The sequence below is a fragment of the Perca flavescens genome, chromosome 7 (assembly GCF_004354835.1).
Source record: "Perca flavescens isolate YP-PL-M2 chromosome 7, PFLA_1.0, whole genome shotgun sequence".
Classification (NCBI taxonomy): Eukaryota; Metazoa; Chordata; class Actinopteri; order Perciformes; family Percidae; genus Perca; species Perca flavescens.
Window position 1 is genome coordinate 34,990,346 of NC_041337.1, and position 18,051 is coordinate 35,008,396.

The 18,051-nt window shown below is 41.9% G+C and overlaps 1 protein-coding gene across 1 annotated transcript; it reads left to right on the forward strand.

Moving 5' to 3' along the window:
- Positions 1-2,361: 2,361 nt before the first annotated feature.
- Positions 2,362-11,551, forward strand: rad51c (RAD51 paralog C). Its single transcript, XM_028583606.1, is given in 5 exon segments — positions 2,362-2,618; positions 7,602-7,863; positions 8,859-9,075; positions 10,924-11,158; positions 11,161-11,551. Coding segments are annotated over 5 exon segments (1,095 nt in total). The 5' UTR covers positions 2,362-2,500; the 3' UTR covers positions 11,424-11,551.
- Positions 11,552-18,051: the final 6,500 nt, after the last annotated feature.

The window sequence follows — 18,051 nt, forward strand, 5'->3', positions numbered from 1 at the left end:
AAACCAATCAGAGCATCATCTCACATTCCCTTTAAGAGCAGGTGCGCTTGTTCCATGGTGGATTGCTATTATGACGGCGGATTTGCCTGGCGCACGCCAGCGGGAGCTGTCCGGGATGCGGCAAAGTAATAAATGCCCGTCTGGACCTCTCAGGCGCATCTCTACAGTATGGAGAGGATTGCTGCAGCCATGGAGCGTGGGCCTCCAGATGCACCACCTGCTCCTGTTGTGCCCCTTCCTCCTCCCCCCCACTCCATCTCCGTCCACCCGCTCCACCAGGAGCGCATCGAGTGTCCAATCTCACCGTAGTTCAACATCACGTCTCCTTATGGCGCGTTCTTTTTGCCTTGTAATCGCGACTAGTAGCTCGAGTGTGACGTCACATCCGTGTCGAAAAAACGAATAACCCGCGGGGTTGTTGCGTTCTTTACGAGTCGGAGAAAAGATGGATTTTTTTAACATTTTTAGTAACATTTCGGATTCTATTCACCCAGTTATTGACATATTACACAAATATATCTCACAGTTTGATAAATGGAAATTACGTTTTGATTAACGTTAACGTTAGGCTACTGCTCTGCTTTCTGCTCAAGACTCGGCTTAAAGCCATTGTTGCCATATAGCAACCGAGCGTCTCTAGCCAATTTCAGCTGCACAAGCTCCAAAATAACTAATCAGGCGGTATTTAACTCCTAATAAGACTGTAGAGACATGTCTATAGGTAGCAGTATACAGCACTATGTTTAACTCCTAATAAGACTGTAGAGACATGTCTATAGGTAGCAGTATACAGCACTATGTTTAACTCCTAATAAGACTGTAGAGACATGTCTATAGGTAGTAGTATACAGCACTATGTTTAACTCCTAATAAGACTGTAGAGACATGTCTATAGGTAGCAGTATACAGCACTATGTTTAACTCCTAATAAGACTGTAGAGACATGTCTATAGGTAGCAGTATACAGCACTATGTTTAACCAAGACTTCATTTGGTTACAACAAATGTTTAACAAAAGACTTAAAATTGTAGAAAACCTACAATGTTTACAACAAAGACAAAATGCTTAAAATTGTAGAAAACCACATGTTTTGAAAGTGAACGACGGGCCCTCTGAGTTCAGACGACTTGACGAGTCGTATATACGACCTCGGGGGGCGCTCTTTTTGCAACTTCCGGAAAACGACTCGTAGATCGACTTCGGTGGACAAAAAGAACGCACTATTAAGTCCTCTAATATTTCCTCATCTCTGTCATCAACACATCCATGATTCATGGAAATGTTGTGTAAAACACAACAAGCCACAAAGGATGCTGGGACTTTTTGAGGACTGTACTGTAAAGTGCCTCCTGACCAATCCAAACACCTGAAGCGCATTTTCAGTAATATAGAAATATTTTCCTTGTAATTATGTATGGTTTGCAAAAATGGGAACTGCTGCATCCGTGTAGATGAGAGGAGCAAAGTTTATGCGCGTAGGCTAGGCCTGACCTCATTTACTGCCAGACCTTAATCCACATCGCTGTGGAGATAGGGCTGGCAATGCAAGACTATTTAAAACATTACTGAAATTTGAATATCTGAGCGACCATAGTGTCCACTTTAAGTTAATTTACTGCTAGGCCGATATTGTTTTTTCGCAAAAGGGGAGCTAGATGTGATAAAGAGTGATGTAGGAAAATAAAATATAGTCTACTGAAAGTGTATTAAACAGTAAATTAAATAAATAAAATATGACTAATAATTGCAAGATTGCAGAGACGTTGGTGGAAGGATGTCTTAGAGTTGTTACAGTTGTCGGAAACTAAAAACAGCTAAAACTCTCACAGGAAAATGAACACGTTATGTTATGAATGTCAGTTTTTAATCAGCTCGAACAATTCTTACTTACCTTCTGAGCTATGTCAGTGTAAATAGTACCGGGACTTACAATCTTCGTTCCCAGGATCTTTTCCTTCTGTCTGTTCCAAAGGTTAGAACTGAGCTGGGGAAAAAGACCTTTAAGTTTGCTGCTCCCTCTGCCTGGAACAAGTTACAGAAATCCATTAAAAACTTACTGAGCTGCTCTCATTGGTCGCTTTGAAGAGGATGTTGATTGACTTGGAGTCAGCCACATCTGGCTGCAGATGTTTTGCCTGTTTAGGATTGTGGTCGACTTTGAAAGATTTGCTGTGTCAGTAGTTTTATGTTTCTGGAGGTTTTTGCGTATTTTGTGGTTGTATGTACTGTATATGTGTGGTTGTACTGCTGCCTGTCTTGGCCAGGACACTCTTGAAAAAGAGATTTTTAATCTCAATGAATCTCTTCCTGATTAAATAAAGGTAAAATAAAATAAATTACTTTGAAAAGTCAAACCGGAAGTTTCTGGTGTGACGCTGTTGACTTGAAAGGCGTGTAGCGTGCCGGGGAACCTGTCATGGCGGGTGGTTTTGAAAGTGGAAGCAAAGAATTTCTAATAAGGGTTATTGTTAGCTAACGTCAGAACAGTTGTCAGTGAAGATGCAGAGGTCGGTGTCCAGTTTGTCTCTGAGTCCCAGTGTGAAGATGAAACTGGTCAACGCTGGTTTCCAGTTCACCGCGGACCTGCTGCACCTCAAACCGCTACAACTCAGCAAAGGTAACCGTCTCTCTGTCACCAAACTCCGGCCAAAATAACCACGAGTTCAGCGTCCAGGACCCGAATCTAATGCTGCGTTCCAGGCAACCCGTAACTCGTGTTTTCACAACCCTCTCCCTGTGAAAGTGTCCTGGGACGGCCTTCAAACCCGAAACTTCCTACTCGTGAACTGGTACCACACACACATAAACAACAATGGCGACCCCCGTTGATGTACAGACGCCGGTTATCAACAGTGATAAGTAGAAATAAATAGACATAAATAGGCAACGTAAAGTAACCCAGATAGCTAACGTCAACGTTTGGTAGCCGCTAGCTAGAATGGTTTGTGATGACTTTGCCTGGAACGCTACCAAGTCGTAACTTACGGGCTAAAAACTGTGTCTGGAACGCAGCATATGTCAGAATCAGTTTTATTGGCCAGGTATACTTGCATACTCAAGGAAATTGACTTCGGTAGGTGTTAACTCTCTATTAGGGCTGTGCAATTAATCGAAATTTAATCGTGATTATGATTTCGGCTCCCAATGACCACAAAAACAGAATAATCGAGAAAAACAATTATTAGTTATAAGTTAACTCATATTTTCTCTTGTAATGAAAAAATAAACTTTAAATAGGAAAAGTATCAAGGTAAATTTCCCAGTTGTGTTTTTTTTTACTGTTGATTTATGTAACTTTTCCCATTGTTTTTTTTAAGTTCACTAACGCAATATGTTTCCAGAAGTCAACGAGTAATCGTGGTAAATTATCGTGATTTCAATATTGACCAAAATAATCGTGATTATATATTTTTTCCATAATCGAGCAGCCCTACTCTCTATACATTCAACTAATAGACATGTAGGCTAGCAGTAAACATTCAGTAGACACAGTACAGTAGAGACAAGAATAAACACATATCAACATAATATACAAATAAGACATATCAAGACAGGTACACATGGAGTGGGATGTAAAGTGCAAAAAGTAATAGTGCAAAGTAATGTGCACGATGCATATTAGAATAAGTAATGTGTAGAGAAGTGGGCGAGTCGTGGCCAAAGTGGAGATGACCCCACTTATTCGCACTTCAGCAGAGTGATGGCAGTGGGATGATCGCAGAACTCCGTTAAAAATACCTCTGTTTTTTTAGCTTTCTGATTGCCTGGCAACATAAAGCAATTGTAAATCTCTGAAATTATAAACACACAGTCTTATATTCATTATTTTGTCCCCTTTTAAATTTGACACGTAGACATAAAAAACGGAGCATTTGCATTTTTAAATTCCTTCAGTCCAGAAACTCCGTTCACAATATCAAGATTTTAATATGCTGGTTTATGGGCTAACATAAACAAACAACAGACAGTTGATGAATTGCTGTGAATCCTTATTCTTCTTAATTACTTGGTCATTTAAGTAAAACACAAAGCTGTTTTATATTTTAAATGCATCGTACGCCGCACAGAACTCCCGTTTAGAGTCGCTAAATTTAAGCTTCATGGGTTATCCTTGGATACACACAAACACTTTGGATGTCTGGTCCCATGGCATGGAAATTTCACTTTATGAGTTTTTTTTAACATTAATATGAGTTCCCCCAGTCTGCCTATTGTCCCCCATTGGCTAGAAATGGTGATAGGTGTAAACCGAGCCCTGGGTATCCTGCTCTGCCTTTGAGAAAAGGAAAGCTCAGATGGACCAATCAGGAATCTTCTCCTTATGAGGTCATAAGGATGGCTTTCAAACGAGCAAAGTGGCAGGTGGTCAAGGCCATTAAGGTCTCTATAAAAGAGACTTCAGATACAGTATTAGGGGACCACTAAGTTCTATATAAAAGAGACTTCAGATACAGTATTAGGGGACCACTAAGGTCTATATAAAAGAGACTTCAGATACAGTATTAGGGGACCACTAAGGTCTATATAAAAGAGACTTCAGATACAGTATTAGGGGACCACTAAGGTCTATATAAAAGAGACTTCAGATACAGTATTAGGGGACCACTAAGGTCTATATAAAAGAGACTTCAGATACAGTATTAGGGGACCACTAAGGTCTATATAAAAGAGACTTCAGATACAGTATTAGGGGACCACTAAGGTCTATATAAAAGAGACTTCAGATACAGTATTAGGGGACCACTAAGGTCTATATAAAAGAGACTTCAGATACAGTATTAGGGGACCACTATACAAAAGCATCCAAAGAGCACTATGTCATGGGACCTTTAATCATTTATATAGGCCTATAATATACTTATTTTTATCGCAGAAAATGGCCTCAAAAAAGGATCAAACTACTAAAAGAGTTTTCTCAGATCTAATGATTTTATTTGAACTTATTTAGTGAGTTTTCAGGGTGGCCGCGGGTCCTTAAAAAGTCTTAAATAACTTTTCCTAAAAATAAGTAAAAGTAAGTAAATTGTCTTAAATTCAGATTGGATAAGTCTTAAATATGTTTGTGTCATGTCACCGCGAAAATGCAGGCAATCTGTTCTGCCAGCCAGGTCGAATATTTTTTACGCAAGGTAACGCAACCCCATTTGTACATGACCTATCCCCTGACCAATCGGCTATCCTAACCTTAACCGAGGTCAAATGCCTAACCCCTACCAATCGAGCTGCTTCATGGGCGGGTCTTGGCGTGGCCATAGTCAGTGGGATTTGCAATTTTGCCGCATACATACAGGTAACACAGCAATGGTTGATAGCCACCTAGAAACATGGGGAAATGGAAGTTCAATTACAAATTGCTTGAAAAGAACGAGTATTATTGGTTAAGGTCGGTGCCTGGGAATGTTATGAAGCGAACTGCGCTATGCGTCGGAAGAATTTCAAACTTGTTGAACTACGTACTACGTAAAGGCTCGCCAGCAGCCCGTAATTGCTAGTTTCTGCTACACCATTTCTACCGCTAGCAATAATGTCAACGCTACAACGCTGGATGTTAGGATGGGAAATCCACAGCCAACAATGCCAGCTGACCTCCGAGCAATTTGTGGCTCTATGCCAACACTCGGAGCAGAGGTGATTTGGGTGCTGAGGACTGTGATAAGCCACAATTCCTACAGGTCTAATGACGGGATTGAAGAAGTGTTCAAAGCAATGTTTCCAGATTCGGGGCTTGTACAGTCATTTACCTGTGGAAAGGACAAGACCAGATACGTTACGCTAAATTTGGACTGGCGCCATATATCAAAAAATAACTCATCACTTAAGTCCAAAAATGCGGTGCGTTTTTCTAATTATGTTCGACAAGACACTGAACCAGACAACCAAAAGCAAACAACTGGACTTGCATGTGCGTTATTGGTTAAATGACAAGTGGTGCTCATAAGTTTATGAACCCATGATAAGTTGACTAAAAAGAGGAATACACAAATCATCTTTTGGAAATTGATCTTAATTCCTTAATTAAAAAAAGTAGGAAAAGTCCAACCTTTAAGGACACCAATTTTCTTTGTGAATAAATAATGTATCGTAGATAAATGAATGCCCTTCCTTAAAATACTGGGGGCATAAGTCAGTCCACCCCTATGTTAAATTCCCATAGAGGCAGGCATATGTTTATTTTTAAAGGCCAGTTATTTCATGGATCAGGATACTCTGCATCCTGATATAGTTCCCTTGGCCTTTGGAATTAAAATAGCCCCCCCACATCATCACATACCCTTCACCATAACTAGAGATGGGGCACATTCAATAAAATCATCTCTCAATGTAAATCAAACCAGCTATTAGGCTAACTGACATAAAATCATGCCAATCTCTAGGTATGGTGAAGGGTATGTGATGATATGGGGCTATTTTTATGAGCAGCACTGTATACTATTTATACATATTGGCAGGTAAACAGCAGACTCTAATACCATTCTAAAACTCAATTTGGCTGTTTTTAATTCATTCATTTTAATTTGTCTTAATTAACGTGTAGTGCCCTATCCATAGTTGTTATTCACTTGACAAATCAGTAAAGCTTAACTATATGATACACAACATACAAGAGGTTAGTTAATAAATATATTTATGGCACACTTACTTAGAAATGCTGAAGTAGATCCTGGGCAGTTGCGTGGCCCATGAACTGCTCCATATAATCTTGACCGGACGTGGTCATTTAACCAATAACACACATGCAAGTCCAGTTGTTTGCTTTTGGTTTTCTGGTTCAGTGTCTCGTTGAACATAATTACAAACACATTGCATTCAAGTCTTAAATTTCATTTAGAAGTGGTCTTAAAAAGTCTTAAATTTAACTTGTTTATACCTGTAGCCACCTTGGTTTTATCCTTAACCATCATGTTGTCCTCGGGTCAAATTTGACCCGTTTTCAAAGTTTCTATAGCATAAATTTAGATTTCTTTTAACCAAATTAGCCCAAAATAACACGGATGGTTCCATGAGACACTCTTCGCAAAGGAAAGTAAGGATCAGATCTCTATTTTCATAGAATTGTGGGTGCTGTATTAAATTTTATGGCATTATCCTGACTAAACTTTGACAGATCTGTGATCATCCATTACTTTCATTCCTCTGATCTTAACCTTTAGTCCAAATCATTCATAATTTCTGTTTTTTTCTTACACAGAAATGTCATACAAATGAGGTTTATTGACCTTGAATTCCAAAAACAAGTGTAAGACTAGCGCAAATAAATAGGTCTAGTGGTGATTATACTGAAGTTAATGGAATAAAAGTGCTAAAAATGTTGAAATAAGCGACAAAAAATGTAGAAAATAGTGTCTAAAAGAGTGTTAATTTTGACCCGGCAGGACAACACAAGGGGTAACTCTTTTGTGTGTTTTTTTTTATTTATCTGCTCTAGCTTTTCCAACGTTTTAGACACAGATATGGTGATAATAACGGTTCAAAATTATGTCAAATTGAAAAAACATCACATTTTCTTGAGAGAGGACTCCTAAACCCCTCCGCTAAATATGCGGACCTAAGTCAAATCGAGGGAACACACTGAGATGTGATGTTTTGTGTTGCGCTGCAGAGGCCAGTCTGACCCAGCAGGAGGCGCTGGAGGTGCTGCAGACTGTGAGGAGAGAGGGAGGAGGAGGTGATGAAGGAGGAGGAAGAGGAGAAGGAGGAGGAGGAGCCTCTCTGACAGCTCTGGAGCTCCTGCAGAAGGAGGAGGAGCTGAAGAGCATCGTGACCTTTTCCTCTCAGTTGGATGCTGCTCTCGGAGGAGGGCTTCCTGTCGGGAAAACCACCGAAATCTGTGGAGCTCCGGGAGTCGGAAAGACACAACTGTGGTCAGACACACTACACACACACACACACACACACACACACTACATGCACACACACACACACACACACACACACACACACACACACACATACTACACAGACACTACACACACACACACGCACACCACACACACACACACACACACACACACACACACACACACACACACACACACACACACACCACACACACACACACACACACACACACATTATACACACACACACACACACATTATACACACACACACGCACACTACACGCACACACACGCACGCACACACACGCACACACGCACACACACGCACACATACTACACAGACACACAAACACACGCACACACTACACGCACACACACATTACACACACACACACACACATATTACACAGACACACAAACACACTCACGCACTACACGGACGCGCACGCACTACACGGACGCACACACACACACACACACACATACTACACAGACACACAAACACACGCACACACTACACGCACACACACACACACACACACACACACACATATTACACAGACACACAAACACACTCACGCACTACACGGACGCACACGCACTACACGGACACACACACACACACAGACGCATACTACAGACACACACATACGCGCAAACACAAAGTCAGGCACACACATAGACACACACACACTACACCCACACACACAAAACTTACACGCACACACTATACACACACACACACACACACACACACACACACACTGACACACACACACATGAACACACACACACACCCCCGATAGATGTATCCAGGTTACAGGTGGTATAAGGTATAATCTGTAACATAACTTTTATGAAATAAGACCAGAGAAGCCGTGGAAACGTTGTGTCCATGTAAATGTTTGTTAATGATGTGTATTTATGTGGAGTTGTTCCAGCCTGCTAGCTTCTCTCTTTACGTAAAACAATCTCTGTGATGTCACGCTGATGTCACTGATGACCTCATCCTGTCAGCCTGCAGCTGGCGGTGGACGTGCAGGTCCCTCAGTGTTTCGGGGGCGTCGGTGGCCAGGCGGTCTACGTGGACACCGAGGGCAGCTTCCTGCTGCAGAGAGTGGTCGACATCGCAGACGCTGCCGTCCAACACTGCTCCCTGCTGGTCGAAGACGACGAGCAACGAGTCGCCATGGAGACCTTCACCGTGGAAACCATCCTCTCCAACATGTTCCTGGTAGAACATTTTTAATTGACGGCACTCATTACACCCAGCACAGTAATACAAACATTCAAAAACAATGAAGAATTAAAGGTCCCATGGCGTGATGATGTCACTTTATGAGGATTGTTTTAACATTAATATGCGTTCCCCCAGCCTGCCTATGGTCCCCCCAGTGGCTAGAAATGGTGATAGGTGTAAACAGAGTCCTGGGTATCCTGCTCTGCCTTTGAGAAAATGAAAGCTCAGATGGGCCAATCGGGAATCTTCTCCTTATGAGGTCATAAGGGGAAAGGTTACCTCCTCTTTCTCTGCTTTGCCCACCCAGAGAATTTGGCCCACCCATGAGAGAGAGAGACATCATGGCTTTCAAACGAGCAAAGTGGCAGTTGGTCAAGACCACACCCCCACCCTCCACCTTGCCCCCCCCTCTCTCTCCTCCTCAATAGCTACAGACACAGAAATGGCCCATCCTAAGGAGGGATAAAAGAAAGGATACAGTTTAGGTGGAAATCATGAGAAAATGTGTGTTATTTCTGGTTTAAAGAAGTCATGTGACCTCTGTGTGTGCCAGACAGATTCAGTACTGGGCTTAAATGAAAGCCTAAAAGGTCCCCTTTCCAACGATACCAAGCACCATATTATAGATTGTTGACAATATCCCTACCATGAGCCTTTTCTTTTTTATCTATCTTATATATCTAATTTATCTTAGGGGGTTAGCAGCTTCATGACTTGGAAAAAAAAGTGATTTCGCTACCACCCCTGCACTGCTATCGTGATTTTTCTAGTATACCTTGCCAAAAATCACTTTGAGACTTTGTCCCCCTAAAATGATACCGATGGCCCAAATTTGGGGCCCTGGCTCATGGACTAATAAACATATTTTCACATTCTATTTTGCCCGGAAACGCTTCCAACACGCTTGCGTGTCGCGTGAAAAATAGGCATCGGTCCTATTTCTAGCGTACATGCGTTTTTCGAGACGTGCGCGTCACGCAGGCAGAGTGTAAGCTCTGACCCGTTACCGTGGGAGTAGGGCTGGGTACCGAACGTCGATACTTTTATGGTATCGAAAAATTCTTTATCTTTTGGTGCCAAATTTCGGTTCCAAAAGCGTCTGAGCGCGTAAGCGCAAGCTTATCTGTCCTCTCCGCATATTGACACAGAGGGGAGCTCCGACCGACACACACACACACACACACACACACACACACACACACACACACACACACACACACAGAGGTGCGGACGGAGTGATATTAGCGGCGAGGTGATATTAGCGGCGAGGTGATATTAGCGGCGAGGTGATATTAGCGGCGAGGTGATATTAATGGCGAGGTGATATTAGCGGCGAGGTGATATTAGTGGTGAGGTGATATTAGTGGCGAGGTGATATTAATGGTGAGGTGATATTAATGGTGAGGTGATATTAGCGGCGAGCTGAAAGAGGTCACGGTGCTGTTGACGTTACACTTCCTGTTAGACAAGCAGGCACAGCGGAGGTTTCTCTGCCCTGATGACTGACTGACAGGCTGAGCTCGTAAGGCAACTTTATTAATGTTACTCTGAGTCAGCAGTTTTATGAGAATATTTTACATTTTGATAAGTTTTGATTCAAAATTAAGGTGGAAAATAAAAGCTTTGTGTTTAATGTATTTTTGTTGATGTTGAAATGGATTTTAAAACATATGGTATCGAAAAAAGTATCGTTAGGAACCGGTATTGAAATTGGCACCCAGCCCTACATGGGAGCCGAAATAAAAACGCTGTCGCCATGCAGCGAGCGTGCAGGAGCCCTTATGTGACCAAAGCATTGGCTAGACTGTGTTTCTGATTGGCCTTCTGTCTCGCCTCATTCAGGTGCGTTGCCACGACTACGTGGAGCTGCTCGCAGAGGTCCACCTGCTGCCCGACTTCCTGTCCGAGCACCCGAGGGTCCGCCTCCTGGTGATCGACAGCGTGGCGTTCCCGTTCCGGCAGCACTTTGACGATCTGTCGCAGAGGACGCGCCTCCTCAACGGGCTCGCCCAGCAGCTCATCGCCATGGCAACCGGTCACGGCATCGCCGTGGCGATGACCAACCAAATGACCACCCGGTAAGCGGCGGCCAATCGCAGCTGGTCCCCGCCCTCGGGGAGAGCTGGGGCCACGCCCCCACCATCCGGCTTCTCCTACACTGGGCGGGCTCGCGCCGGATGGCGGCCATCTTTAAATCTCCAGATCACAGGGGCGCCACCGTCCAATACCAGATCACCTCCGAGGGATTCAGAGACGTCGGCCAATCGGAGCAGCCCCCGAACAAACGACCCCGGACACAAAGCGTGGAGTCAGCTGGCAACCAGAGAGACGCCAGCTGCTGATTGGTCAGAGACTGATGAACGTCTGTGAAACTGACTTTGATGAGTTTTCTCTGGCGGGTGTGCCAGAGGCTAGAGTCCGGATCGGGCCGCATTTTTCTCTCCGAGCCCGACACAGTTAAAATCTCTAGGGCTGTCCACAACTAAAGAAATTCTTAGTCGACTAACACTTATAGGATTTTGTCGACTAATCGATTAGTTGATTTAATTGACAGAGCTGTGAGCTTTGAGAGGTGGTTAAGACTAGAAAAGCACAATATAAATGTAGTTAATTAACTAATCTGTAAAACTGAGTTTCTCCACAATTAATCCTGCAAAAGCACCACTTTAGATCTTGTGTTTACCATAAATGTGCTCAGAAGTTTCTTGGAAATAAATAATTAAGCATGAATAAGCATAAAAAATGACTAATCGACTAAAGAAATCTTAGTCGACTAAGACCAAAACGACCGATTAGTCGACTAATCGACTAAGAGGTGGCAGCCCTAAAAATCTCATTGTTTCCTCATACTAATGACACGTGCACGTGTGTTTGTGTGGAAAGCTTTTATTAAGCAGCTGTAGGAAGGCATTCGGGAATGTCAACAGATGAGGTCATCAGCTCACACGGGGTAACAAGCGCACGTTAATCAGCCGTTATAAAGTTCAACGTTTTAACGTCTCCTGTTCGCTTCGGTTCCGACCGTGGTCCGAGAACCAGCGGAGACTGGTTACCTCCAGGGCCCTCGGTATAACATGAATAACGTCGGGGTTAAAATCCCGTTTCTGGTCAGACAATGACTGAACTTGGCTTTCAGTTTGACACCACACACACACACACACACACACACACACTGGGTACAAAATAGGTCCGCTCCCTTTTAGTCGATTAGTCGACTAATCGGTCATTTTTGTCTTAGTCAACTTAGATCTCTTTAGTCCATTAGTCGTGTTTGATGCTTTTTTTCATGCTGAATGACTTATTTCCGAGAAACGTACGAGCACATCTCTGGTAAACACAAGAATTAAAGTGGTGCTTTTAGCACGACTCTTTGTGGAGAAACTCAGATTTACAGATCTGTCGATTAAATCAACTAATCGATACAGTTGATTGAGTGTTAGTCGACTAAGAATTTCTTCAATCGAGCACAGTCCTAGTACAAAACTTACACTTATTCCACCAACTCTGCTCTAGTTGCATACAACACGTCTGCTTCCTCTTTCTCTCTCTCTCTTCTGCCCACTTACCACACACACACACACACACACACACACACACACACACACACACACACACACACACACACACACACACACACACTGAGCTCTCTTAAAGGAGCCGCAGCATCATTTTACAACAAATGCCTTATCGTGCTGATGTGACCGAGCCTGACCCGAACCAGACCATAATTTCTAAATATCCGTCCGAACCCGGCCCGGCCCGTTCGGGTACCGTCGGGACCTGTCGGGCTCGGTTCGGGCATCCATGCCTTACCAAAGGCGTCACCCAATCAGCAGAGACTTGTATGTAAGCTCGGGGTGTTCATGCACCACCGTTTCAGTTTAAATAACCGTTTGTCGGGGTTGAACGTGTCCTACGTCTTTATGTTGGACTATTTCCAGGATCGAGAATGAAGCTCTGTTAAAAGTCAGAAAACATTCAGAAAAACTCTGAATGTTCTTCAGATGAGTTCCTTGAAAGGAAAAAAAAAACTAGGGATGCACCGAATCCAGATTTTTTGGGTTCGGCCGAATACCAAATCCATTGGTTAAGATTCTGCTGAAATCAAAAACCGAATCCTCCTCCCAGTTTTTAGCAGTGACTGTCCTTCCTTTGCTGTACCTGAAGTTGCTGCATTCTGGCTGCTGTCTGGAGATTCCTTCGTGCACAACTCGTATTCTTTCGGATGTTTCAGACCAGAAGTTGTAAGAGCGGCCATGTTGTGTATAGTTTAGGGTCCTCGCCACCACCGGACCAATCAGCATTGAACAGATTGAACATGTAGCTGGACTTGAATGGCCTTCTTTTGACTGAAAGTTCTGCCAGACAACAACTTGTTCTGCTCACCAGATCCATGTCCACTTCCTCACAGCCTGCTGCATTGAACGCTCCACCTACGTAAACACCTTCCCGAAATCAACGGCACCGTTACTACGGTGACCAGCGTAGCGCACCGAGTGCAAGCGTAGGGTTCGGCTCGCTGGGAAAAAATTATTTTTTTCAAACCCCGTCAAAAAGCCCAATATTTGGCCGAATGTTGGGATTTGGTCCATCCCTAAAAAAAAAAAATAAAGTTCTGTAATATTTACGTCTGTGAATAAAGTTAAGTTGTGTGTGTGTGTGTGTGTGTGTGTGTGTGTGTGTGTGTGTGTGTGTGTGTGTGTGTGTGTGTGTGTGTGTGTGTGTGTGTGTGTGTGTGTGTGTGTGTGTGTGTGTGTGTGTGTGTGTGTGTGTGTGTGTGTGTGTGTGTGTGTGTGTGTGTGTGTGTGTGTGTGTGTGTGTGTGTGTGTGTGTGTGTGTGTGTGTGTGTGTGTACATGTGTACGTACTGAGAGCCAGCAGAAATGTTATGTTGTGATTTTAAACGTGTGTGTGTATATATATACATACATACATACATACATACATACAGTGAGGAAAATAAGTATTTGAACACCCTGCTATTTTGCAAGTTCTCCCACTTGGAAATCATGGAGGGGTCTGAAATTGTCATCGTAGGTGCATGTCCACTGTGAGAGACAAAATCTAAAAAACAAAATCCAGAAATCACAATATATGATTTTTTAACTATTTATTGGTATGATACAGCTGCCAATAAGTATTTGAACACCTGTCTATCAGCTAGAATTCTGACCCTCAAAGACCTGTTAGTCTGCCTTTAAAATGTCCACCTCCACTCCATTTATTATCCTAAATTAGATGCACCTGTTTGAGGTCATTAGGAAAGACACCTGTCCACCCCATACAATCAGTAAGAATCCAACTACTAACATGGCCAAGACCAACGAGCTGTCCAAAGACACTAGAGACAAAATTGTAGACCTCCACAAGGCTGGAAAGGGCTACGGGGAAATTGCCAAGCAGCTTGGTGAAAAAAGGTCCACTGTTGGAGCAATCATTAGAAAATGTAAGAAGCTAAACATGACTGTTAATCTCCCTCGGACTGGGGCTCCATGCAAGATCTCACCTCGTGGGGTCTCGATCCTAAGAAAAGTGAGAAATCAGCCCAGAACTACACGGGAGGAGCTGGTCAACGACCTGAAAAGAGCTGGGACCACCGTTTCCAAGGTTACTGTTGGTAATACACTAAGACGTCATGGTTTGAAATCATGCATGGCACGGAAGGTTCCCCTGCTTAAACCAGCACATGTCCAGGCCCGTCTTAAGTTTGCCAATGACCATTTGGATGATCCAGAGGAGTCATGGGAGAAAGTCATGTGGTCAGATGAGACCAAAATAGGGGCGTTTCCCAATATGTGTTCTTCTATTGACTTGTGTTCTTGTGAAACGTCATCTCGTGTTGCCAAAGTACTGTCCCAATACACAAGTTCCCATTTCGCCAAGAAGAGTTGAAATTCCCGGATGTATTCTTGACACGCCCATTTACCGAGGATACATCGGTTGGTAACTTGTATGAACTTCGCAGCACCTGTATCCCAACATTCATTTTGGCATTCAATGATGGTTGGATTTCCAGTACATAGACATATATATATATATATATATATATATATATATATACATATATATATACACATATACACATATACATATATATATATACACATATACATATATACATATATATACATATATATATACACATATACACATATACATACTGTATATACATATATATACATATATATACACACGTTTAAAATCACAACATAACATTTCTGCTGGCTCTCAGTACGCACACACACACACACACACACACACACACACACACACACACCGCAGCAAGCAGAGGAGAGATATACCATAGACTGTATATTATATGAGATATACCAGTTTCTTTTCGGGAGACTTGTTTAAATTATGCCATAGGCTATAGCCTACATTATATTTTGTATTTAGTTCATATTTTTGGTGTATTTGTTTTCTGATTCATAAGAAATTGAGTTTCTGTCTGTATGATAAATGTACAGTTGTACATAAAGTGGTAACATGCTATGACATGTTATGTAGACTAAAGGGGAGACACCAACCTTCTAATTTCCATCTCCCTGGGCATATACAGTGCACTACAATAATATAGAAATGGTAATTACACATAATACTAATAGGAACACATAGGACACACCAGTGCATATGCCTATTTTAAATTTTTTTTATTTAAACTGACTTAAACTTATACACTAATAATAGGGATCGCATTCCACTCTTTTGAATAAGTAAAGGGTGTTTGAGCTAAACCATAAACAATTGAATTAAAGCTCAATTAGTTTTATTTTTCAATATTATTGCAATAGTTGTAGCATTATGGGGTTTTCTTGTCCGGAGATTGTTTTAATACAAAGTGGTTATATTGTTGTGGTTTTTATATCTAGCTGTTATTTTGGAGAGTTTGCGAGTTAATTCTTCCAAGAACAACCAGCAAGAACGTTCTCCCCAAGAACACAAGTCCGTAGTTTGCATTCTTGGTATTGAGAAACGCCCTAGAACTTTTTGGTCATAATTCCATTAACCGTGTTTGGAGGAAGAAGAATGATGAGTACCATCCCAAGAACGCCATCCCTACTGTGGAGCATGGGGGTGGTAGCATCATGCTTTGGGGGTGTTTTTCTGCACATGGGGAAGGGCGACTGCACTGTATTAAGGAGAGGATGACCGGGGCCATGTATTGCGAGATTTTGGGGAACAACCTCCTTCCCTCAGTTAGAGCATTGAAGATGGGTCGAGGCTGGGTCTTCCAACATGACAATGAGCCGAAGCACACAGCCAGGATAACCAAGGAGTGGCTCTGTAAGAAGCATATCAAGGTTCTGGCGTGGCCTAGCCAGTCTCCAGACCTAAACCCAATAGAGAATCTTTGGAGGGAGCTCAAACTCCGTGTTTCTCAGCGACAGCCCAGAAACCTGACTGATCTAGAGAAGATCTGTGTGGAGGAGTGGGCCAAAATCCCTCCTGCAGTGTGTGCAAACCTGGTGAAAAACTAAAGGAAACGGTTGACCTCTGTACTTGCAAACAAAGGCTACGGTACCAAATATTAACATTGATTTTCTCAGGTGTTCAAATACTTTTTGCAGCTGTATCATACAAATAAATAGTTAGATAATCATACATTGTGATTTCTGTATTTTATTTTTTAGATTATGTCTCTCACAGTGGACATGCACCTACGATGACAATTTCAGACCCCTCCATGATTTCCAAGTGGGAGAACTTGCAAAATAGCAGGGTGTTCAAATACTTATTTTCCTCACTGTATGTATATATATATATATATATATATATATATATATATATATATATATGTGTATGTATATATATATGTAAATATATATGTATGTATGTGTATATATATATATATATATATGTGTGTGTGTGTATGTATGTACTATATATATATATATATATATATATATATATATATATATATATATACACACAACTTTTTTTCCAACTTCAAATTATGTCTCCAAAGGAAAACTTTGTCAACATCTGTTTAATCTAAAAAGAAATATTTCTCTGTTCATTTCACTTCAATTGTATTATTTCTTTTATTATTCTAGTACCACGAAGTTAAATTCTCATAGGCTATGTAATTTATATACTAAAAGATTGTTACTCTGTGTATCGATACAGTATTGCCACGGAAAATAGTCAAGTCCCTTTATTTATAGAGCAAATTTAAAACCAACCCAGGCTGAACAAAGTGCTGCCCTAAGTTATATTATCTTATAAAAACAAAGGAAGACAATAACAATATAGACACAATGAACATCATACAAACAACACGCTTCTATACAAATGTCGCTAAACTAAATCCTACACCAAAGAATAAAAATGTGTTGTAAGACGAAACTTAAAGATCTCGGCAGTAGGGGAGGACCTTATATGAATGGGAAGTTTGTTCCAGAGTCTCGGGGCCACAACGGAGAAGATCACCCTTTGTTTTCATCTGAGACTGTGGAAGAGCTAAAAGAAACTGATTAGACCATCTTAGGTTCCTGGAGGAGTGGTGTAAGGTAGGGAGATCAGCAATATATAAAGGGACCAATCCATGTAATGCCTTAAAACCAAGTAACATTACCTTAAAATCAATTCTATCTTATTAATTATAAATATCGCTGTAGAGGCTAAGCCCAAGCTTTAAGCCCTTGAGGTGCTGTTCCACGGGAAGAGTAATTGACGCACTTTTTACCTTTTTGATCAATGAAAGTCCAAACTTATATCTACAGTTAAAACCTTTGGTTCCGTTTATTTCCATGGGATCTTAGTTGGGTTTCCAGACAAATTGCTGCTTGTGTGTATGCCTGTGTAGTGTTGTGGAGTTTGTGTGCGTGTGGTTAAAAACTGTATGTGCTGTATGTGGGTTGCACCCGATGAACCAAAGATTAGTTCCTAATTGGCTTTTACAATCGCAATATTATCCTGTATCAATTTTTCCCCCCCTCCCCTAGACCACCATCTGTTGTTAACGATA